This window comes from Ananas comosus, linkage group 21, assembly GCF_001540865.1.
Source record: "Ananas comosus cultivar F153 linkage group 21, ASM154086v1, whole genome shotgun sequence".
NCBI classification, from domain to species: Eukaryota; Viridiplantae; Streptophyta; class Magnoliopsida; order Poales; family Bromeliaceae; genus Ananas; species Ananas comosus.
The window spans coordinates 7,818,898-7,843,987 of NC_033641.1; the positions used below are offsets into that span (position 1 = coordinate 7,818,898).

The 25,090-nt window shown below is 36.8% G+C and overlaps 1 protein-coding gene across 1 annotated transcript; it reads left to right on the forward strand.

The window, feature by feature from the left end:
• LOC109726331 (ATP-dependent DNA helicase Q-like 5) lies at window positions 1,396–12,182 on the forward strand. Its single transcript, XM_020255869.1, has 21 exons — window positions 1,396–2,394; window positions 2,800–2,919; window positions 3,021–3,074; window positions 3,416–3,528; window positions 3,782–3,994; window positions 4,092–4,170; window positions 5,088–5,141; window positions 5,239–5,313; window positions 5,401–5,454; window positions 5,624–5,668; window positions 5,759–5,853; window positions 5,937–6,066; window positions 6,584–6,682; window positions 7,820–7,875; window positions 7,974–8,082; window positions 8,515–8,643; window positions 8,900–9,078; window positions 9,441–9,465; window positions 9,546–9,661; window positions 9,858–9,947; window positions 11,999–12,182. Exons 1-20 carry the CDS (start codon window positions 1,396–1,398, stop codon window positions 9,943–9,945), a joined length of 2,832 nt encoding a protein of 943 aa, XP_020111458.1. The 3' UTR covers window positions 9,946–9,947; window positions 11,999–12,182.

Below are 25,090 nucleotides of genomic sequence, written 5' to 3' on the forward strand. Positions count from 1 at the left end.
AATGAAATAAACGAAGCGGATAGCATGCTACCTTTCTCTAAAAAAAAACAAAAAAATAAAAAACAATTCAAGATAGAAGCAAAAAAAATAGAGGAGGGAATGTTTGAAATTTTAAGTGTTTTGCGAACTCAACTCTCCAAAGTTAAAAAAAAAATCCATTTCTGTATTGGAGTGAGAGTTCAGATAGTCTTTTGATTTTTGTGCTGAAATAAAAGCTGATGTAGGTGACTTTTCCAAAAGCACAAAAAGAACCTCTGAGGAATAAAAAAAAAAACAAAAAACAATTCGTAGGTTCAGTTTGATTCAACATAAATCATGAAAAATAAATTTTCATGAAAAAACTATTTTGGTGGAAATTTTTTTTTATATTTTATAGTGTTTGGTTTATAGGAAAAAAAAAAGTGATTTTATCAACATTTGCTTAGTTGAAAGAAAAAAATCCATATTTGTTTGCTTCGGTGGAAAATAAATTAATGAAAAAAAATTTATACAGTTTGAGTTTTCGTTTTCTGACCAAAAACAACATAAAACAACAACTTCAATTTTTCCTCAACGAGAAAATAATATTGCGTTGAATCAATCAAGCGAAAAATTATTTTTCATATCGAAAATATGAGTCCGGCTATTATACTATTGATAGTATCAATCGCTTTGTGCTATCGAGTTTTTTACTGTTAAATCTACACCTTTGATCATTTCTACTAATTAGATCATACGATTCAATTAGCCACCCACTCAACTCTAGAGGACCACTATTATCCTAACCAATTATCACCATCATTCTAACCGCACATTCCTGCGTCTAAGGGCCGAAAATCTAATAGCACTAAAAGATTGGTACTATTAATAGTATAGCAGCCTAATTCTTCAAAATATATATATATTTGGAAATTTTAGTACACTAGGCTTCTTCAAAAATTTTATTCCAAAATTGGATCCATTAAAATTTTATTTGTAAATTTAGTCTTTATTTTGTCATGTGGGTACCAGCATGGTGGGTGAAGAAAAAAAATATGTGAAAGTGCTAAATGATTCACCGCATTCGTCAAATTTTTTAAGAAGAAGGAAAACGGTGAATGGCTCAAGATGAAAGAATAAGAATCGGAAAAATAATAAAGATAGAGAAGTTCTAATAGAAGTCATAAAAGCGGTGAATCATTCACCGTTTATATTATTTATTTTTTCAGAAATTTAATATAACATATGTTAGAGCTCTATTTTTATAATTATTATTTTCAAAAAGTATTTGTTTTACGCCAAATCTAACAACGCCCCTTCAGTTGGCGGGAAAATTCGATCAGAACGGCGGGAAAAATTTGATTGTAACGGCTCTCTTTCCCGCCGACGATCTTCTTCGTCTTCATCATCTCCTCCTCCATCATTCATCCCCCATTAATGGAGACCGTCTCCGGCTCCTCCTTCGTCTCCGACTCCGACTCCGACTCGGACTCCGGCGCCTCCTACGTCTCCGCCACCCCTCCCCGTCACTCCGCTCCTCCTCCTCCTCATCCCAAATCTAGGGTTTCTACCGCTCCCTCCGCCCCCAGATCCAAATCCAACCCCAAACCCAACCCCAAGCCAAAACCCGAATCAAACGCTAAGACCTCGTCCTCCTCTCCGTCGCCCTTCCCCTCCGCCGACCTCTCGAACCCCCACCGCCTCTCCGTCAACCTCCACCGCCCTACCGCCCCCGCCGCAGCCGCCTCCTTCTCCCGCCTCGTTCGATCCCGGAGGCCTTCCTTCGATCCCTCCGACTTCGAGAATCGCAACACCGACGGCGCGGACGATCGTAACAGGCCGGCGGAGATTGTTGGGCTTCATTCGAAGCTGAAAACAATTCACCCTACTTGTGTTGGTTTACAAGGACAAGCTTTTGATACGGATCGGAGTAGGCCGGCGGCGAAGCTCAAAAGAATCCACCCTAATTCGATTGTTGTAGACCTTCCTGTGGCGGAGCCGCCGAGGCAGCGGCCGAAATGCCAAGGCGAGGGTAACTTCGTTCGGCTGAATATCAACGGGTATGGGCGTCGACACACCTACAAGAGTGGTAGGGGAAAGCATTCGACGTACTCGCGATATCGGAGATGGAGAAAGAAGGCGAAGGATTCGGGAGCTAAGGTTGGGGCTTCCGATGATGACGGGGAAGGTAATTTGGATTCGGATGCATTTTCGAACGATAGCAAGAAGTCGAAATATAGAAGTGAGTTGCTCGATGAGGCTGTTATAGCGGCTCGAGAGGACCCGTCCGATGGGAATCTTACGAATTTGCTGAAGCTGACTCATCGGTATGATTCGTTCCGCGAGGGGCAGTTGGAGGCAATCAAGAAGGTGATTCGCAGGGAGTCGACTATGCTGGTACTACCGACTGGCGCTGGGAAGTCGCTCTGTTATCAGGTAAAATACTCAGCTCCTTGCGAGGAAAACCATCCAAACATTGTGGTTCTAAGCTTGGTTGTTAGCAAAACTTGAATGGGAATTGCCTTTGATGTGCTCACCACGGTCCCCATGCGTGCCTTGAATTGTGTGTATGAACCAATTAAAGCCCTCTAGATCAAGCATGCCAGCACATTAGCGGCCTGTGATTCTGGGGTATCTGTAAAAGTACTCAGCTTGATTTGATCGGATTGGGTGTCGGGGCTAATTGTTATTTGTTTCTATTGATGAGTTCTATTTTCCGAAGAATGTGCACTTTTATATCTTTACTGTCTTACTGAAAAACCTAAGAAGCTACTAATTATACCTTGCCTTTAGGAAGACTATTGTAATTTTGAGTCCTTTCTTTGTTTTTCTTGTTTGCAGCTGCCTGCTCTTATTCTACCCGGATTGACATTGGTAGTGAGTCCTTTATTGGCCTTGATGGCGGATCAACTAAAGAAACTGCCTCCCGTTTTATCGGGCGGTCTGCTTTCCAGCAATCAGGTAATCGAGCGAGCCTTTTTGCTTTTTCTGTAATAGAATGCATAAGATTGCTGGCAGTTGCAATGGATTCACACTTTTTTGATCCGTTTCTCCTATTTCAGACAAGTGAAGAGTCTTTTGCAACCTTGCACCGGCTTCGTGGAGGCGAAATCAAGGTCTGCAATTTCTCTTCCAAAAGTTTTATTAAAGGTGGTGTTGTATAGTGCAATCTTTTAGGAGAATTGCAAGAGAAAGTAGCAACAATAAAAAAAGAGTAAGCAAAGCTTATGTTGCGATCAGCTATTTTGATCGCAAAAGAATGTATTGCTATCATTTTATATACTTCCAAAGAGAGAATAATTTATAATTATATGCTCCTCTATGTTCATAAGCTTACGGCTTTGATGAGCACAGCGTATAGGTTCTGACGTGAACGTCAATCTTCTTGCCTTATGTTAGGCTTATAAGATAAATAGATAACTACTGGTGAGTTGCTGACATCTTTTTTATGGACCAGGTGCTTTTTGTTTCCCCGGAGAGATTTCTAAATGCAGAGTTTCTCTCAATATTCAATGATGTCTTGCCTATATCGCTTGTAGTGATTGATGAAGCTCATTGCATTTCTGAATGGTGAGTTCTATGTACAGTATATAGAGTGTGTATATATATAAATAGCTTCATTCTGACCCTTGGACTCCCAATAGTGAATAATTAGTCATGCCTTTGCTCCTTGGCTGTTCTATAACATTTTTTTTCATTGTGTTATTTGTTTTTTTTTTTTGTTTTTTTGTTTTTTTTTTCTCTCCAAATGTACTTATATTATATTTTCATTTCAGTTTGTATTGGGTTATTTGCTAAACTAGTGGCTCAAGCTTATTATCAGGTCTCATAACTTTAGACCTTCATATTTGAGGCTGAGAGCGTCACTGCTTCGACGGAAGCTTAATGTTGAATGTCTCCTTGCAATGACAGCAACTGCAACTACTAAAACTCTAGAGGACATCATGCGTGCTTTAGAGATTGCACCTACTAATCTTATCCAGAAATGCCATATAAGGGAAAACTTACAGCTCTTTGTAAGCTTGAGTGATAATAGGCAAGTATTATATCCTAACTTTGGTGGTAGCTTGGTCGAGCAATGATAACATAGCTTGATCATTGAACTTACACTCCAAACAATTTAAACCATGCAGATTGAAGGATTTAATACTATTGTTGACGTCTTCTCCTTATGTTGGTATGCGAAGCATTATTGTGTATTGCAAGTTCCAGGTAATGCTATAACTTTGATTTTATTTTTTGAGCTTTTTTGAAATCTTTTTCGTACTACATATGAACAAAACCAGGCATATTTTGACCTGGCTAGGTGATGGCTTGGCCTTCCTGATTTAAAAGATGGAATCGGTAGAATTTTTTTGTATTGGAGTTTGGAAGCGGTGCAATTTATTTATGTAACTTGGAGTTCATTTAGAGAGAATCTTACTGGTAGAGCTTTAATGAAATTTCCAACAACAAAGAAACAAATTCCTATTCCCTTGTTTGATCAGGGCTATACTCATTTTCCTCCCACAACTGTGAAGCTTCTGATCATGGAAATCCTTAAGTAGGTCATATAAGATTTTGTAAAGAGTCTAAACTGCAGTAATGTTGTTCTTTTACCAGTCCGCTTAGTAGTGATTGGCTATAAATTTGTTTAAGCAGCCTCGCCATTAGGAAGGGTTTCATTAATTCAGAGGGTAGTAATACTTAATAACTTGATCCCTTCAAAGGCCATCAGATCAGTAGATAAAGTGCTATAGTAGTATCTTCAACTGATAGTTTTATCTTTTGCTACTGAACAAAATTACTCTTGATTCTTGAGTACTGCAACCCTTCTCTCCCTTTGCACCATGATGATGCCTTCCAAAAGCATGTAGTACCAAAGTAATTATCATATCATAATGCATGCTTAGTTTAACAAGGTAAAAATGTTGAAATATTCTCTGCTCAAGTGATTTAACAGCTGACAATGTTTTATGCATTCCTTTAAATGGTTAATGTTTCATATGAACACGGAAATGTTAATATTAAGTATTCTGTACTAGACTAACTTCTTTGTGCGAGAGATGATCAACTATTAACTCTGAATTCTGAAAATGATGATTATGTGCAACTTCTGTTCTATATCTAATTTGATTTGATTTGGGCAGGCTGAAACAGACATTGTCTGCAAGTATCTCTGCGATAATAATATCCCTGCCAAGGTTAGCATATTTATATCCCCTTTACAGAACAGACATGTTAATTTACCATCTTTATTTTTGTTAAGTTTATTGATAAAGCTTTTGGGTTGCTCTTTAGGCTTACCACAGTGGCATTCCTGCAAAGAATAGGAGCAGCATACAGGGGCTCTTCTGCTCGAACAAAATTAGAGCGGTAATATGCTTATTTGCATTCGTCAAACATTTTATTTTGGTTATTAGTTATCGTGGTTTGGTAATGCGTCTGTTTCTTTGGTGAAAGATTGTAGCAACTGTGGCATTTGGCATGGGTCTTGATAAGGGTGATGTCGAAGGGGTATGAAAAGAAACCTTATTAATGCCTAATTCAATCTTAATTTTGGAATTGTCTTCTACCAAGGAGAATTATTCAGTGCGTTCTATGTTTTTCACAATTTCCTTATGTTGCTGTAATCTTGAAAGTGACTTTTGATCTCTTTATTACTTTTTTTTTTTTTTTTCAAAAGGTAATTCACTACAGCTTGCCGGAAAGCTTGGAAGAATATGTTCAGGTGGCCATTGTATTTTCTTCATTTGATATGAGTTGTGAGACTCCTTGCCTTCTTTCTCTTGCTCAAACATTTAAATGATGGCCTCTTTAGGAAACTGGACGAGCTGGAAGGGATGGCAGACTATCTTATTGCCACCTACTCCTTGATAAAACAACTTATAGTAAGATTCGAAGTCTTTTGTACAGGTAAATAGCTTTTTGGCTAGTCCATTTCATGCCTTTTCTCATGCTATAAGTTTAAGCCACCTTGACAGAGTAATATTTTGCAGTGATGGTGTAGATGAATATGCAATAAGCAAATTTCTCTGCCAAATTTTCTCAAGTGATGTACACTCAACTGGGGGAATTTGCTCATTGGTAAAAGAATCTACAGCTCGGAAGTTTGATATTAAAGAAGAGGTTTCCTTTTCTTACATTTGTAATTTCCTGTACATGTTGATCCTTTGAATGTTATTCTAATCCTTGATTTTCTTGCTCTTCTGATACCTTTCTTGACTCTCTGGGCATCAATTACATCTTTCTCTTTTACTTATACAAACTATAACTCGATGTAACTTAATCATTTGAAATGACAATTGATCCATAGGCTTGGCTCTTACGGATTATATGTTTAGGGCTCAAGAAAATCCTTGATAAAAAAATGTTGTGTGATAACTTACTAAGATTTTCCATTAGTTTTTTGTCATTCCCAAGTGAGAACATTTTCTTGGTTTTCTTTGTAACTCTAAGACATTTGGAGGTTAATCCTTCTATACTATGCTTTCTTGAAGGCCCCGACTAGTTTTTTTTTTTTTTTTTTTTTTTTTTGTATGATAAATTGATAATTTTATAATTTTGGGGTCTTTCTCACCATTTATAGTTGTTTCTTGAAGTCTCTTTACTAAGTTTTGTAGCTTCTGATTCTTGTTGATTGCAGGTGCTTTCAACAATCCTTACACTGCTGGAAATAGGTGATCAGCAATACCTTTGCTTGCTTCCGCAGCTCAATGTTACATGTACAATGTACTTTCACAAGGTTTCTAGATAGTTCCTTGTTAATTATCTCTGTAGATTAAACATATACCCAATTATATATTTATAACATGTATTATTTGCTGCTTTCTTCTCTTTGTTAAATATTGGCTTTCTAGGATGAGTATCTAACCAAGTCAGTTAATCTTGATTCTATGCTCTTGTTAAACATTTTTGGAAGAGACTTTCTTCATTTTTTAACCTTCTCTTTATTCTCACCTTAAATTTGATGCTCCACAGTTGGGAGAAAGTTGATGATTATTGCTTTTATTACTAGTTGAACTGCTGAGATTTCTAGTGCAAGGAGAAATTTATGCTTCCTTATGTGCCTTTGTTCTCTTGTAGCCACAATCTTTCTCATTCATGCTTTGAAGTGTCCTCATGGAGATTTTATTTGACTATGTCTCTTTTGGACCACAGAAATGGCTTTTTTGTGGTTGAGAAAGTTGTTTGGTGAGTGAGGAAAGAACATAAACACAGCTATCCCTTATCTTGGTAGGTGTTGTACTTTTAGTATTGCATTCTACGGAAGCATGGTGTGCCGAGTTCTGCCAACACACTCAAAGCTGGGTTTATTGCACATCATTTTGCAAGCAGAGTGGCAGTCTTGGCCATCACGAGGGTTGATGTTGCAGCATGTAAGAGAGACTTGTCTTGTTATGGCAAATGACCTAGCTGATGCAGTAATTATGTCATGCTGTGGCTGTGCTCATCCACTTGTCATTCTCAGATGAGATGTCATAAGACTTTCCAGGGTTAGTTACACCTCTCGCTGAGGGGCTGTTTGTTTGCTGCAAGTTGAGGACATTGCAGTCCACTTCAGTGTGAAGTGTGCACTTCCTTTAAGTTCAAACTAACATGAAACGTACAACGTATGATATGACATGCTGATTTGGCTATTTTTAACCTTAAATTAAAACACTTTAGCTGTTGCCACTAAATTCTAGTTCAATTTGACCATTACTACTACATTCCTTTGAATCATTCGGCATGAATTATATGAGCATAATTGAGACCTTCCCCTTTTAATTTGTTGGTTTCATATTTTGATGTCTCCTGTTACGACATTCCCTCATATGCAACTTGACAATTTAGTGTAACTTTGTTCCTGCTCTTGATGTGTTATTTTACACTGTTGCAGACATCCCCGACATTGCTTTCTGAGAAGAACCTTGTAGTTGCATCAATTCTAAAAAAGTATGTGTCCTATATCTTATTCAATTTTCTGCAGTCATTTTCGTGGATATTTAGTATTGCGTTTTACGATCTGCTGATGCTGCATTCTTTCATCGCAGTTGCAAGATGGGGATGAAAGATGGTAATTATGTGTTTGACATACCAGCAGTAGCAAATAGCCTAAGAACAGACACTTCTGAAGTGCTGAATCAGCTGCATGACCTGAAGGTTGGAAGATAGCAAGCTGATTTATTAAGTTGGTTGCTTTTCTGTTGTTGTGTCTGAATGCTGTTGGCCGTGCAAAGTATATTTTAGCATGAAGATGAATTCTTCATCGAAAGATCTACAAAACATTCAGATTTCAGTTAAATCTTTTATATGACAATACACTCAGGCATTATCTGAGAAAATGGTTGGCTGTGATGCCTTTCTAAAATCAAGGCACTTGGTTCTTCATACAAAAGCATGATTCCTACTTTAGGTCAGGAAAAATATGTAGATGCCATTCATTTTGGATATTAAATTTAAACTGCCTGTATTGTCCTTTGTACTCCCTGTTAATCCGTGACAGTAGTGTTTTTTTTTTCCCTTCGTCTGGCTTTGATTGATTGCTGCAATGGTGTTTTTCTTTTCAATTTATAAATTCCTTTACAATTTCAGTCTTTAGGGGAAATAACGTATGAGTTGAAAGATCCGGCCTTCTCCTTCATGATTGTGAAGAAGCCAGATGATCTTTGTGCCCTTTCAGGCAATCTGACAAAGTGGTTATCTGAAGTTGAGAAATCAAAGGTGATCAACTATTCTCATAATTAATCTTCTAAATGCTTCTATAGTACATGAGAACTTGCTTGCGGACATATTCATGGACATACTTTTTTCTTTACTCAAGTTTTAGTGTTTAACTACAACCTATTTACGGTGATATTTTGTGCTTTAACCTCTTTGCTGGAATTGTTCATTTATTTGTAATTAATGATGGGACTATTTGAGCAATTTATATTCACAACTGTTTTCTACTGAAGCTCCTAACGAGATATTTGAACAGGTCCAAAAATTAGATGCAATGTTCAGTGTTACCTCCGTTGCTGCAAGCGAGTGTAAAAGAATTCATGGGTGCTCTGGTTCCCACCACACACCTTGCATCCAGAGAAAGATCATGGACTACTTCTGCCAGACACATAACATCTTAGATGATGATTTTCATACTAATAACTCTGGAAGCAGGTTATAATCTTTTGTATGTTTTGGGTGTTAAGTCATACTAAACACTTATAATTATGATCTAGAGTAATGCCCTAGCTGGGATGGCTGGAGCTTCTGCAGGAGCACTGTTTGAGTTATGAGTATAGCTCTTTCTGAAGGAATAACAACTTCTCAAATCACCCCTCTGCTCCTCCCCACATCAGCTGTGCATTGCAGCAGGAGTAGAAGCTTCAAATAGGAGCATCTGCTTTGGACCTAGAGGCTTATTTGGCTTCCTCCCATAGCAAAAGCTCCTGACATTTTGTTTGCCAACCTTTTTATTCCTGAATTTTTCTTATTTTTTGCGTTGCACGAGACTTATTCATTGTTCTTAATTCTTTCAGCCCATATTTGCGCGCAGATATTAAGGTAAGCCACATTACTAATTCTTCTTGTTAAGTTAAAACTTCTTTAGTGTCACTTCAATTGTTCTCAATTTAATGCAATAGGTGTTTCTACAAAGTAATTCCTTTTCAAAGTTCACCCCAAGAGCTGTTGCAAGGATCATGCATGGCATCTCTAGCCCGGCTTTTCCCTCTTTGACTTGGTCCAAAAGTCATTTCTGGTACTCTTAAAGTATTAACTTTTAGTGCCTGTGCAACTTTGATTTCGTTAATCATGCTATATATTTATCTGTCAACTCTTTTTTTTTTTCTTTCAATTGCTTGATTGCTTAGTCTTGAAATAAAGTCCACTTGGCAACAGTAAAATTTTCTTTTTTCCCTTTTTGTTGAAGTAACAAACTTAAGATCATTCAACAGGGGACGTTATGTGGAGATTGATTTTCCAGTTGTCATGGAAGCTGCGAAGGTTGAGCTTATGAACTTCGTTAAGAAAGGTGGAGAATAAATGTAAGTACTAACCATTTTTAGCATAATGAAAAGCTGAAGTTTTGTCCCACTCTCTAACTCCTATTTATCAATAGTCAATAAGATCCATTATAGGGCCAACATTTTTCAGTTATGGCAAACTTTTCCTTTGCAGTTTTTACAACAACCATTTCTATTCTGAACTTTGGCATTCTTTTCATCTTGATCATTTGTTTTACATTCACAAAAGAACACTTTGTCGACTGGTAACCGTAATTGCTCACTGTATTCAATCCTTTGCCTTTTGCAACAGTAGTTCCTTTGAAGGTCCTTAATTGCTCTTTGTGAGTCAATTCCAGTTTCATCTTCTTGGTTCTAGCACACCTTTATTTCGATTACTCTGATAAATTATGTTTGCTGCTTGTTGTTTATATTCGAGATGTTACATTTGGGATTTGGCACCATTTTGTACTAACCTGTCAGAACTACTGTAGGCAGCATTAGTCAGGTAACACGCTTGTTGTAACAACCGAAGTAAATCCCTCATTTTGATCATTTTGTGATGTATTTCTGTCAGATCATAACGTTTATGGCAAATACCTATCTCATGATAATTGCCTCATCTTGTCTTGTTTCCATTCTTATTCAAATTATATTCCTATGATTCAACCTCAGACTCTTTTGAATATAGCGGATAACAGCGTTGCTCGAAAATTGATGTGTATTCGAATCATACCCATCTATTTTATTCATACTTTTTTGGATAGAAAAAACTAGTACCCATATGCGGAAATTTGCAGATAACTTGCGGGTATTCGTGGGTACGGGTAGAGATTGTCAGGTCTAACCACAGAATGGTTAACTGTAACTTTTTGAACCACAGAATGACGGAGTGAAAATGAGCTATTTTTAGTGATGGGCAAAGTATAACTTTTTGAATCACGGGGTAGAGTGAAACTGCGCTATACCAAAGGAGGGCAATTTGAAGTTTACCCAAAATTAATTGAAGGGGATATGTGTTTCTAGAATTGCACCAAAATGTGGGGTGAAATATCAAAGTCATATATTGTAACTTAAGAATCATATGTGATTAGTTGGAAATTATGCTTTCAACTCTTAAATTCTTGTTAGGGGTTCAAACTTTTTATTTTTATTAAGTTTGCAGTTCACTTGCCATAGGTATGACTTATAATTTTTTTTTTTTTTTTTTGAGAGATAGGTAGCACGCTACCCATTTCGTTTATTTCATTTAGAAATAAACTTAGCCAGAAATGAGAATCAACTAGGATTCGAACTTGGGTCTCGGGTACTAATTATTAAGTCTTTTGCCACTTACTCTCAGGACTAATAATTTTTTGTTGATATTCTTTTGTGATAGGGCATTTTTTCCAATTTCCTTATTAACGATGAAAGCATTCGATTATTATTTGTGCAGATACTAATCACAAATATATATTTATATATATTTTTTTGCTCGATTATTTAGACAGTAGAAATAACAAATTTTGATGTTATTAAATAATAAGATTGATTCTGCGAATACAAAATAATACACAGCTAAATCATTCACTTATTTGGTGCAAACAGTAGTTGGGATCATTATACTTGTTACATCACCTTAAGAGCATCTAATAATTATTTTTGTTTTTTCATAATGATTTAAGCAACTTTGACAAAAAAAGGTCATATGTAGAGAGGCCCTTCTCATACTGAGACTGTCTAATTAATTATTCATCACATACAGTACTCGAATCTTAAAGTAGTATGAATGATAGGTTAAATCGTTGAAGAAAATGTTTTTCATATAATTTCTGTTTCGTCCAATATACTTTATACACATGAAGCAACTTTTCTTTTTAAGACAATGGATCAAGAAAGTTAATCCTAATAAAGGTGAAGGCATTCCAAATTGAATGAATTCAGTGAGAAAGAAATAAGAATAGATACTTGTGACTTTTCCTCTTCGTGTTAATAGATATAGATATTTTGCCTAACGGTGAGAGTGGATGTTGAAAATTAGGAGCTTTCCTGCGTGTTTTTGTAATTTTTTATTTTCTTTCTTATTTTATTTTATTTTTTCTGTTTGCTCGCAGGGGAGGCAAAGGATAGGATATCCATTTGGGGTTGTCTGCTGGTGGGCGCCGCAGGACACCTAGCAGTGGGTGCCACGGGGTGCATTCCGTGCACTTACATCGGATGCATCACATATTTATAAATTTTTTATTTTTATTTTTTTTGGTCAATTTGCATAAAAAATTTATTAGTTTTGAAATTTTGTAAAAGTAGGTCATCATTTTAAATTTTACAGATTTGATCCGAATTTTTAAATAATTAACTAAAATATTCTTATTTCTTTCTCTCTTTTTTTCCTCTCGTTCTCTTTTTTTTTATTCTCTCTGAAGAGGGCGGCAGAGGTGGAGGCATCCTGTGTCGTCTCGTCTTTGCCTTGTGCGCCCTCGCCTCTGCCTATGCACCCCCCGCCCTCCTCGCCTCCGATCCTACCTAGGCCATGTTGTGCTCTTTTTTCTTTTTCTTTTTTTTTTCTCCGACCCTTCTCCACTGTTTTTGTGACTTTCTACAACGGTAACAAGGACGACACCATGTCCTCTTTTTTCGCCTTTGCCCTCCATTTCTACTATAGTAGATTTTTTATCCACCAAACCCACTTTTGGGAATCCGCCGTCCTCACCATCGCCGTCGACGAAGAGGAAGTATTTCTCGGCGTTGAGAAACTCACTGGCAAGGGAAGGGGCATGCGGCCCATCGTGTCCACTTGGGGCTGATGACGGGTAAGCTGGAGACGGAGGAGAGCGCGATGACGCTAGAGAAGAGGGCGGCGACGGAAGCGGAAACGGAAGTGGAAGCGGCGTCCCGGAGGGCGGCGATGAGTGCGGCCTCAACGGAGTTGGAGGCGAGGAGGGTGAGGGGTGCACGGGAGCATCCCTGATCAAGCACTTTTGTTTACTTAAAATAAAAAAATAACTAAAGGCCAAAAACTTTTTTGATTAAACAGGGATGAACCCTATTTGGATACAACAGGATCAGATCGAGAGTGAAGCGAAAAGCCACACTTGTGGGGGTTCGCAAAAGCAAAAGAAAAAGAAGCACAAGACACCTATGAAGCTGTGCTTCCTAGAACACATCTCCAGAAAAGAATAGTTTCAATAATGCATCTGCCTCACACCACACTTGTGGAGGCACACAAAAGCAATTGAAGGAGAACACAAAACACCTATGAAGTTGAGCTTCCTAAAACACTTTTCCAAAAAATGAACAGTTTCTATAATACATCTGCCCACGATGTCGCTTCGAACTAGCCGATTGTCGAAAATTCGCCTGTTTCTCTCCTTCCAAAGTTCCCAGCATATTGCTGCAAAAGTGAGATCAAAGTAGGTAATGTTTTCTCCTGGCTCATTCCTCCTCAGGCGACACCAATGTGTTGCAATACCTTTGGATGGTATGGAATTCCAAACAAGAGTAGATGAGGTTCTGCTATTCAACCAGTTCCAAACCGATCTTGCATAGATACAATGTAGTAGAATGTGTTGTATTGTCTCAGCTTCTTTAAAACAGAGCACACAAATCGTCGGTCCTTGCAAGCCCCGTTTAGCTAAATTATCACCCGTCAAAATCTTGTTTTGCGAAGCGAGCCAAAAGAATAATTTAACTCTTAGAGGTACCTTGAGTTTCCACAAGAAATGGAGGATGGTGTTGTTGATACCATCGTACATAAGAAAGTTGGCGGCACTTTTTACCGAAAACCTACCAGAGCTATTCCATCTCCAAGTAAGTACATCCTGAGTGCCAGCTGAGAGGACTAATGCTGCTGGACAGCACAGCTAGCTGTTGGAGTTTAGAATGTTCCTCCAGACATCTGGGACAATTGAATCCCAGGTTGATCTTCGAAGCGAAGCGTCGAATCCAGGTGAAAACAATGACTTTCTTATTAGTAGAGGCCGCATATAAGATAGGGAAGCGGTTTCGAAGTGCTACATCCCCGCCCTATCTCACAGTCCAAAAAGGTATGTCTTTGCCATCGCCCAGGGTAAAGTCAACCGAGGTGAGGAACGGGGCGGTGAGTCTATGTAAGTCTCTCCAGAGAGGGCAACATCCGGAAGGCTGTGAGGTAGCAGCAACTGCCAAACATCTTTTATAATGTTTCTGCTTCAGCAATTGCACCCAAGGTAAGGTTTGAGCCGTATAAAATTTTCAAAGTCCCTTCATGATTAGAGCTGAGTTTGCAACCTTAAGATTTGTGATCCCGATTCCCTCTACCCTCTTGGGGCGGCAAACATGCTCCTATCTTGCAAGGCAGTGAAACACGTTGATATTGTGTTTTCCTTTCCAAAAGAAACCTCGACGAACCTTGTCAATCTCTTTTATGACCCAGGCAGGTAGAGCAAAAGCGGAGCAGAAATAAGTCGGTAAAGAAGAAAGAACCGAGTTTAGCAGGATCAGGCGGCCACCTCTAGAAAGGGTGGAAATTTTCCAACCAGCCAAGCGGTTGTCGATCTTCTCAATAAGCGGCAGATAGTCGACATGACGGAGAGACTTGGGGGAGAGCGAAAGTCCCAGATATGAAAAGGGGAATTGATGCACGGGACATGTAAAGATATTGGAGAGGGAAAATGCCTGTTCCGAAGAGAGGTTGATCGGATAAAGAGCACTTTTGCCGAAGTTGATGTTGAGGCCCGAGCTTTCGGAGAAGGCTGCAAGAATGTTTTTGATGACAGTGGCTGATCTGTAGGATCCATCAAAGAAAAGAAGGACGTCATCCGCAAATTGCAGAGAGTGAATTTGGACCTCTCCTATGTTGACTGCAGGTATAGACTCCGAACAAATCGCTCTCTCTAATAATCTGAAAAGCATATCAACGGAGAGTACAAAAAGAAGCGGGGAAAGATGGTCGCCCTGTCTAAGTCCTCTTTTGCAGTTAAAAGATCTACTTGGGGTTCCATTAAGCAGTACAGTCGAAGAGGTCGAACTTAGCAAATCTGAAATCCATCTTATCCACTTATCACTAAAGCCCCTCGCGGTGAGAAGCTCAAATAGGAAACTCCAGTTGATATGATCGAACGCACGTTCGAAGTCAATCTTGAAAACGGCCACCGAAGTTTTAGAGACATGGAGATGATGGATGAGGATATGAGCATAGTAGAAGTTATCAAGAATGTGGCGCCCTTTGATGAAGGCGGTCTGGAACGGATTGATCAGCATGTTCATGAAAGATTGAAGACGACAAGCCAGCACTTTCGAGATGATCTTCGCCATGCTGTGGACAAGGCTAATAGGGCGAAGATCTTTAGCCGTCGAGGCAATCAGTTTTTTAGGAATAGGGCAAATCCAACTGCTATTAATTGTAGAAAGATCAGAAACACCACTGAAACGAGCGAGGTGGAGATGGAGAAAAGTGCGACGATGCTGGAGAAGAGACCGATAGAAGTGGAGGCGGCGTCCCAGAGGGCACCGTAGCATCTCTGGTCAAGAACTTTTGTTTGGTTAAGAGAAAAAAAAATTTAACTAAAGGCCAAAAACTAGAGAATAAAGAAGAATAACTAGAAAAGAAGGAAGAAAAAGATAAAATTGCATTGTTAAGATGAAGTTATACCGTTTTAGAAGAACGTTGTATTGTTATAGACATAAGTTGTATTCTTTGAGATATAAACTGTATCCTTGAAGATGAAAGTTATACTCTTTAAAGAAAGTTCCACTTTTTGGGAGATAGTTATATTGTTTTTCTTCCTCTTCCTTCTCCTTCCCTTTTATTTTTTCCTATTTTTTCTACGCTAACTTTTTCTTGCCCTCGCCCTCACCCTCTATTTCCACCTCCACCTCTACTGCATCATCTCTGGTCAAGTACTTTTGTTTGGTTAAAATAAAAAAAAATTAACTAAAGATCAAAAACTATAGTACAAGGAAGAAAAAGTAGAGAAGAAAGAAGAAGGAGATGAAATTGTACTGTCAAGATGAAGTTGCACTGTTTTAGAAAAATGTTGCATTGTTATAACAGTGCAACCCCAAATATTTGTCAGGCTATTGTTCTTTCGAATCTATGGAGTAAGACATTGATTTTTCAATTATGTCTATAACAGTGTAATGTTCTTCTAAAACAGTGCAACTTCATCTTAACAATGCAATTTCATCTTTTTCTTCCTTCTTCTCTACTTCTTCATTATTCTCTAGTTTTTGGCCTTTAGTTAAATTTTTTTTTTTGTTGTTTTAATCAAACAAAAGTGCTTGACTAGAGATGCTACGGTGCCCTCTGGGACGCCGCCTCCACTTCCACCGGTCTCTTCTCCAGCATCGTCGCACTTTTCTCCATCTCCACCTCGCTCGTCGCTGGCCCCAGATAGGAGCAGTGGGCCGCGTGCCTCCTCCCTCGCTGGCGCACTTCTCGGTGCTGAGAAGCGCTTCCTCTTCGTCGTTGGCGATGGTGGTGAGGACGCTGGGTTTTCAGAAGTGGGTTTGATGGGTGAAAAATTTGCTGCAATGGAGATGGAAGGCGAAGGCGGAGGAAGAGGACATGGTGCCGTCCTCATTACCGTCGCAGAGGACTCCGGAGGCGGTAGAGAGTTGGAGAGAAAAAAAATAGAGGGTCACGGCGTGGCCTCGGCGGAGTCGGAGGCGAGGAGGGTGAGGGGTGAGGGGGCGCGAGCAAGGACCTGGAGGGCGGAGGCGAGGCAGGGCATCCTCGAGGGCGGTAGTGAGGGCGGTAGTGAGCGCAGCGTCAACAGGGTTGTAGGCGAGGAGGGCGGGGTTGTGCGGGCGCTGGCGAGGGCGCGCAGGGTAGAGGCGAAGGCGGGCCTTTGCCTCTGCCGCCCTCGAGAGAAGAAAAAAGAAGAGAAAGAAATAAATAAGAGTGTTTTTGTCAGTTTTCTGAAAATCCGGACCGAATATGCAAAAATCCAAAATAATGGTCTATTTTTACAAAATCTCAAAACTAATGGATTTTTTATGCAAATTGGCCTTAATTTTTTTAGATTTTTGGGATTTAGGGTTTAGAGTGTAGAATTTAGGGTATTCGGGTTTATGATTTTAGAATTCAGGATTTTAAGATGATGCACTAGAAAATTAAAATAAAAAAATAAAATAAATTTCTAAAATCTTAAATTATAAGTTCTAAAAGTTTAAATGCTAAATCAAAAAAATCTAAACCCTAAAAAATTTAAATTAAATATTTATAAGTATATGATGCACTAAGGGTACCAAATAATTTTCATTATTCTTTTAATTTTGGGAGAGCAGTGTGTCACGGCCTTAGCGTTTCTATTCGCAAAGCCTGTGCGGCGCCCACCTTCTTGCTCGAAGATGGGCAAGCCTTCGTCCCTGTTGCTAGCCTGGACCTTCGCGTCCTACGACTAAGTATGCAAAGGGAATGACAGAGAGAGAGGCAGATGTTCACTCAAAAAAAACTAAGTACTCCACTACTTAGAAAAAGAGAATTACAATCTACAAACACAATATCTTTTGTGTGTTTTGGCCTTAACCAAACCCTACTACTTATAGGCTCCTAGATACAATGAACCTAGACACACACTAACTCTCTCATTATGAGACACATTAACTCTCCCTCATAATGAGCCATAAGCCCAAAAGTCACCCCATAACTTATGAGAGTTTCATAACTCTTGAGATTTCATCATTGATGGGAGAGGTTACAAAACCCTTCATCTCTCCATAGCGGGTTGGGTTTGGATCTCCTTGACAACCCGATTCAACCCATTTTCAACCTGTTTCGCTAGCAGATTTGGGCCACTGTCAAGGAGAAGTCAGCGGGAAACATTTTGTCCGTGACAAGTGGCACCAAAACGACGCCTTTGTGGAAGGCAACCCCAAGATAACCCTTTGGGAATATTTTGAAAGATTCTCTCAAATATTCCTTTTCACTTTATGGTTTATTAATGAGATTGAGTTTGAGAAGAATACTTTGTATATTGAGGGATAAATTTAAAAATTTTTAATATAAGTTCTCTTCTCTTCTTAAGGGGGTGTTTGTTTTCTCAGAAAAGCGTGGAAAATTTTTTTTCCAAGAAAAATGTTTTTCATAAAAAATATTTTTTTTTTCAGTTCTTATCGTTTGGTAAAAGAAGAAAAACTAGATTTTTCAAAAATTTATTTTCTAAATTTTATGGCAAATTAATATTTACGTTTTCTGAATTCTTTAGAAAAAATAAAAAGCTTAGTTTTTCATAAAATTTGAAAAGAAGCTATTCAAAAAACCAAATTTCTTTAGAATCAAACAAATGAAAAACTAAAAAAAAAATATTTATGAAATTTTTTTCTCATTATTTTTCACAATTTTCAGAGGAACTAAACAACACCCTCTAGCTACCAGTTAAAAAGTTGGTTGCCACCCAACACAACCTTAAAAGCTGCACATAAACTACGGAGCTACCATATTTCTAACTTATCATCCACTAAGAATTTTAAACAAAACTACAAATCCCTATTCAGTTTTATTATTGGGCGTAATTATATGTCCTTTATAAAAGTAAACAAATTCCTTTATTTTCGAACTATTTGAATATATATATAGACCTAGGCTGAAATACTATGAATAGCACCAAGCTATTGGTGCTATTAGGTTTTCAGCCCTTGGATGAAAAAATATACGATTAGGATTATGTGGGCCCTCTAGGGTTGAATGAGTTATTGGTTTAATAATATAATCTAACGGATGAAAATAATCAAAGGATTAAATCTAACGGCGAAAAACTTGATAGTACCAAACGCTTAGTGCTATCGATAGCATCCCAGCCGAACTCTCTCTCTCTCTCTCGAGATATATATATATAGTCCGGCTATGGTGCTTGTAAAAACACCAAGCACTTGGTACTTGTAACTTTTCCACTGTTAGATTTATCTTTTTGATTATTTCCACTTGTTAAATTATACTAGGGGACTCAACCAATCACCCACTCAATTCTAGGGGACCATTATCATCCTAACCACACACCTCTTAATCCAAGGGTTACAAACCTACAAGCACCAATGACTTTGTACTTTTAAAAGTATAGGAGTTCAATTCTCTCTCTCTTTCTCTCTCTCTCTCTCTCTCTATATATATATACTAGTCATATGCACGTTCAATGCACGTAAGACTTATTTGAAAATATCAAATAATTTTTTTTAAAAAATATATATTCATTTAAAGTTATTAATGAAATTGAAATATAGACTAACTATACTACTATTCCCCAATTATTACTGTTCAAATTAATTGGACTTAATTTGGAGAAAGATTTAAATATTTTTTACACCCTCAAAAATATATATATACACAAATTGATTTGAAAAAGATCGTAAAAATAGTAATACAATTTTAGAAGAATTTTGAATCCTATCGCTCATATTTTGAAAAGTTTTTGCATGTTTTATACACTATATATACTTTATATTTGATAAACGTATATATAAAAATAAAAAAAATATCAAAAAAATATGCTAAAATAGTATAAATGCACATTAAAAAAATAAAAAAATTTCAGGTGAGATCAAAATACCTCTCTAATTATGACGAAGGTGGCGAAAGTGACAATGTGCTGGCGTTGACGATAACAATATGCTACGATGTACTGGTGCTAGCGATGGGGACATATGAAAAATATTTGAGAAAAATATAGGTGAAAATAAAAAAGATGTTACTAAAAAAAATATGTCTTTAAAAAAATATATTCTGTGTATGAATAAATATTATGATGAAATAAAGATTGGATAGTGTAGATATTATATGCAAAGATATGTAGATATTATATGCGAGTGTATTAAGATATGTTCAATATTTGAGAAATGCATAAGATATTTTGGCGGGTATTACTTTTGAATATTTTACTAAAAAAAATTTAAAAATATAAAATTATATTTAATTAATAATTTAGTTTTGCTTAGGTGGGTATTAAATCTTTTTAGTAATATTTTACATGATTGGCCCAAGTATTACGTGTGAGAAAGAAAATATTTGAAAAACACGTAAATAGGAGATAACGGATATTTTAAGAGAAAACATGTGTGAGAAACAAAATTTTTAAGGAACCTGTAGATATGATATAACGGATATTTTAAGTTACGACGGGAATTACGTTTGAGAAAATGCGTAGATATTTGTAAAACGCGACGGGTATTTTTGTCAAGAAAAGTGACAGATACTTTTATTTTTAACCGTTGGATGAGATCTAATGGTAAAAATTTAAGATCTATATTTAAGAATAAATTATTATTTGAAAAATTATTTGAAACGAATGGTTGCAAATTACTGGATATAAAAATATTAGTAGAAAAGATAGAGGTATTTTTGGAAAGGAAAAAATTTCAAAACTCACGCTTTTATAAGTAGTATATATATATATATATATACTATAATAATATATACATAGATTATAGACTATATATTATATATAGTAGTGTCTTTAGGTGCTAATTAGGAGCACGAGCCTCCGTGCTCCTAAGCCGTTTTCCGATGATAGACTTTCCGAATTGACGATCGCTTTGTAGACTTGATCTAGCGTATTTGAACTATTTAGAAATAATTTTTGCGATTTTCGATATCATTTACCTAGTAAAATCGAAGGATCAAAATCAGTAATTTTTAATGGTTGATATATGTCGTTTGCAAGTTTAACGGTGTAGAAGTATTCAAATCAGATGAAATTTTGATAGAAAAATTTTTATAACTATTTATAACAAGATCAATATCTCTTGATTGAAAATTTTAGTGTTACATCATAACCTTTTGTGAGATTTTTTTTTCAACCGTTGATTTTGAATTCTTTCGATCACTAGGTAAATGATATCGAAAAACTCGCAAAAAATATTTTCTAGATAAGTTCAAATACGTTAGATCAAGTCTAACGGAGCCGATCGTCGATTTGAAAGTCCCATCATCGAAAACGACTTAGGAGCACGGAGGCTCCGTGCTCACGAGGCCTCCGTGCTCCTAATAGCACACAAGTCCTACTATATATATATATATATAATATATATAGAGAGAGAGAGAGAGAGAGAGAAGAGAGAGAGAGAAGAGAGAGAGAGAGAAGTTGAGCTAGAATACTATCGATAACAAACGGGCTCCGTTGCCCATCCATTTGTTTCGATGATGGAGTCTCCAAATCGATGATCGGCACCATTGAACATGATCTATACCACTTGAAGTGTTTAGAAATCAAAATTTTATATATTTTCAATATTGTTCTCTTATCTATCGAGTGGACACAAAAATAAACGGCTAAAAATGAAATTCTTTAAAAATGATGATAGGCAGTCTTGTAATCAAGATCAAGAGTATAGATCTTGTTTAAAATAGTTTAAAGAATTTTCTAACAAAAATTAATAATTTTGATATCTTTACGCGTTAAACACAGAAAAACGCATCATATCGACCATTGAAAATTACAAATTTTGAAACTCTTTGAATCATTAGTCAAATGATGTCAAAAAGATTTGAAAATTTAATTTCTAAACACTTCAAGTGGTATAATCATGTTCAACGGTATCGATCGTCGATTGAAGGCTCTATCATCGAAACAAATGGGTGGCAACGGAGCTCATTTACTATCGATAGCCATTCTAGCTCACTTCTCTTCTCTCTCTTCCTCTCTCTTCTCTCTCTCTCTCTCCTCTCTCTACATATACTATATATATATATATAATCCGGCTAGGATACTATCGATAACATCAAGTGTTTGGTGCTATCAGTTTTTGGTGTATCAAGTTTTTCACTGTTAGATTTAACGCCTTTGACTATTTTACCCGTTAGATTATACGATTAAACAAATAACTCACTCAACCTTTGAGGGCCACATCATTCTAACCGTAAATTTTTTTCATCCAAGGCCGAAAACCTAATAGCACAAATAGCTTGGTGCTGATTAATAGTTTCCAGCCTATATTATATATATATATATATATATATATATATAATATATAATATATATATATATATATATATAGAGTCCGGCTGGGATACTATGAGATAGCACCGAACATTGGTGCTATCAAGTTTTCTACCGTTATATTTACCTCTTTTATCATTTCATCTGTTTGATTATACTATTCAACTAACCACCACTCAACCTAGGGCCCACATCATCAACCGCACATCTTTTAATCCAGAGGCAGAAAACTTAATAGCACTAAGTCATTGGTGCTATTAATAGTATTCGCCTAGTTATATATATATATATATATTGGACTTTTGGTTGATAGTATGACTAACGGATGAAAATGGTCAACAAGGGTAGATCTAACGACAGAAAACTCTCAAAACACCAAGCGCTTGGTGTTATAGATACTCTCTCCCTCTCTCTCTATCTTCCAGTGTGGCATTGCTTCTCTCTCTCAGTTTCTTCTCCCGTTCCCCTCCCTCGTCCTTCCTCCTCTCTTCTCTCTTATATATACATATACTATATTTTATATATCACTATATCCCATATTAATCAGGTCTCATGAGCTAGGAACGGGCCTTCATCTTCTTAAGTCGTTTTTAATGATAGAATCTCGAATTGATAGGAACCGGTTAAAACTTGTCTAAGAGATTTACCAAATTATCTAAAAATTAAATTCAATAATTTTAAAATTTATTTACGTAGTGAATCAAAGGTACAAATGAAATATTTGATGCCTATATGGGCTTCTATTGTTTAATGCGTTCAAACACGCAATCTTTTGGATAGAATTTTCCTTTATAACTATTTAGATAATTTTGATAACTTCGATCATAAGGGATTGAAAAGATACTAAATTTATTTTCACAAGGTTATTCATTTTTTACGTTTTATGTTTTCGACTTCTTCAATCGGATCAATTTACATGTATAAAATTTAGTTTCTAGACCGTTATATGAATATCTATTTTCAACTTAACAGTTTGCTTATTCGGATTCCCTTATCATCTAAAACCGACTTAGGAGGATGAAGGCCCTCATGCCTCCTAAAAGGATAGAGTTTGGATTATATAAATATATATATACTATACTACTATATTACTATATATTATATATATAATATAATACTAATTTGATTTACACAATCTTTCTCTACTTCTATAGCTTGGTAGGATTATTAGCAGTGATTATTCATTGTTGTGGAATGGAAGAAAGTGAAGTAAACCAATTGTGGAGAGTCTTGGGTCAAGAGCAAATATATATGGAACTGAAATGATAGGCTCAACATAGCGTGGTCATGTGAACTAAGAAGTGGCATAAGGGGCATGATTGACCGGGGGCATCAGTCACACTTAGGTTTAGAGGTTATTCCAATGCAACTCATTGTGGGGCATGGCTAGATAGGGAGCTGTCTCGTGCTCTCAGAGGAGACGCACGCAGGCGAGACCAGCTCACATGAGGCGTGCTTCAGATTGATGGATGTTTTTCGAAATCTGATCGATGGGATCCGCTCTCTTCCCTCCGCTTTACTTGATCTACAGTATTTAAAGTTTCTAGAAAAGTTAATTTTTGCGATTTTTCAGATACATGTCTACCTACCTATTCTCTCAGCACACATACCGAACAAGAGGTTAACAAAATCAAGTAATTTTTAACGGCCTGAAAATAAGAAATTATACAAGAAGTGGTGATAGATAGACGGAAATTAAAAATGGGTTTCAGAGTCCAAGTTCCTATATAAATATATATCGATTGTTGTGAAGCGTAGTAGAGGAATCCATGGAATAAGGACACACTGCTTCTCTATCTATACCTGGAATTTTCAATCTGATTTGAATACTGTTGTCGACATAGCTGTTTATATCGGAGCATAATTCTAAACACATACAATGATTATGAAATTGATATAAGATACACCCTTTAAGAATATTAAGTGATGACATGCTCGCACAACATGCTCAATGTCATATAGCCCTTATGTTACATGATCACTAATATAATTGGAATGCCTATTAAGAACAACGCTAAAATATTCTAAAAACTTCAAATGCGTAGAATAAAATAGGCTCTGACACCAGGCAAGCGCGAACCGTCACCAATGGTGACATTCACTGATTCGAAAATTCCATCATGAAAACGACCAGGAGACACGCAGGCCTCCGTGCCTCCTGAGAGCACAGCAGCCCTGCTCTATAATATATACCTATATATATATATATAATATATATGTATATATATATATAGAGTCCGGCTACTATGCTATTAATAGACGAAGCACTTGGTGCTACCCCAGTTTTCTTCCGCCGTTAGATCTACCATTTTGATTAATTTCTCACCCGTTAATCATACTATGTCAATCAACACTCACTCAACCCTACGGGAAAAAAACCCCACATCATCCTAACCACACATTCTCCTTTAATCCAATGGCCAAAAACTTTGGTAGCCACCAATGACTTGATGCTATTAATAGTATCATTTAAGCCTAGTTCTATAATATATACATATATATATACCTATATATAATATATACTAGTATTGTATATATTATATATTATATTATATATTATTTATATATATATATATTATATATTTATATAGAGCAGCGGGTGCTGTGTCTCGGGGCACGGAGGCCTCCGTCTCTGAGGTGTTTCGAGTGATGGAGTTTTTCTGAATCGCGATCGGCGGCCTGTTAAATGATCTAAGGTATTTAAGTTTTCTAGAAAATATTTTGCGATTTTTTCGTATATTTACTAGAATGAAAGGATTCAAATTCAATAATTTAACGCCTGAAATAAAAAGTCTATAAAATAGTAGGTAGTATAGCCTAAGTTTTCGATTAGAATATAGATCTTGGTTGTAGCTAGTATAATATTTTTATCCAAATTTATTGATTTGAAATTTCTCAGCGTTAACTTGCAACGGCAAGATTAAACGATTAAAATTTAGATTTGAATTTCGATTCACTTGTAAATGATATCCCCGAAAATCGAAAATTATTTTCTAACTTCAAATGCGCTGAGATCAGGTTACCACAACAACCAAGCGGGGATCGTTGATTCGATTTCATCATCGAAACGACTCAGGAGCAGGGGCTCCTGTGCTCCTGAGGAGCACAGAGCCTTGCTTATATTATTATATTTATATATAGTATATATATATATATATTATATATAGAGTCCGGTATATGCTGTATTATGCACGGCAAGATTGGTGTACAAGTTTTCCGCCGTTAGATCTTTTGATATTTTCACGTTAATAATCTATTATCATTATCATCAACCCTCGGGGCGCACATCATCTAACC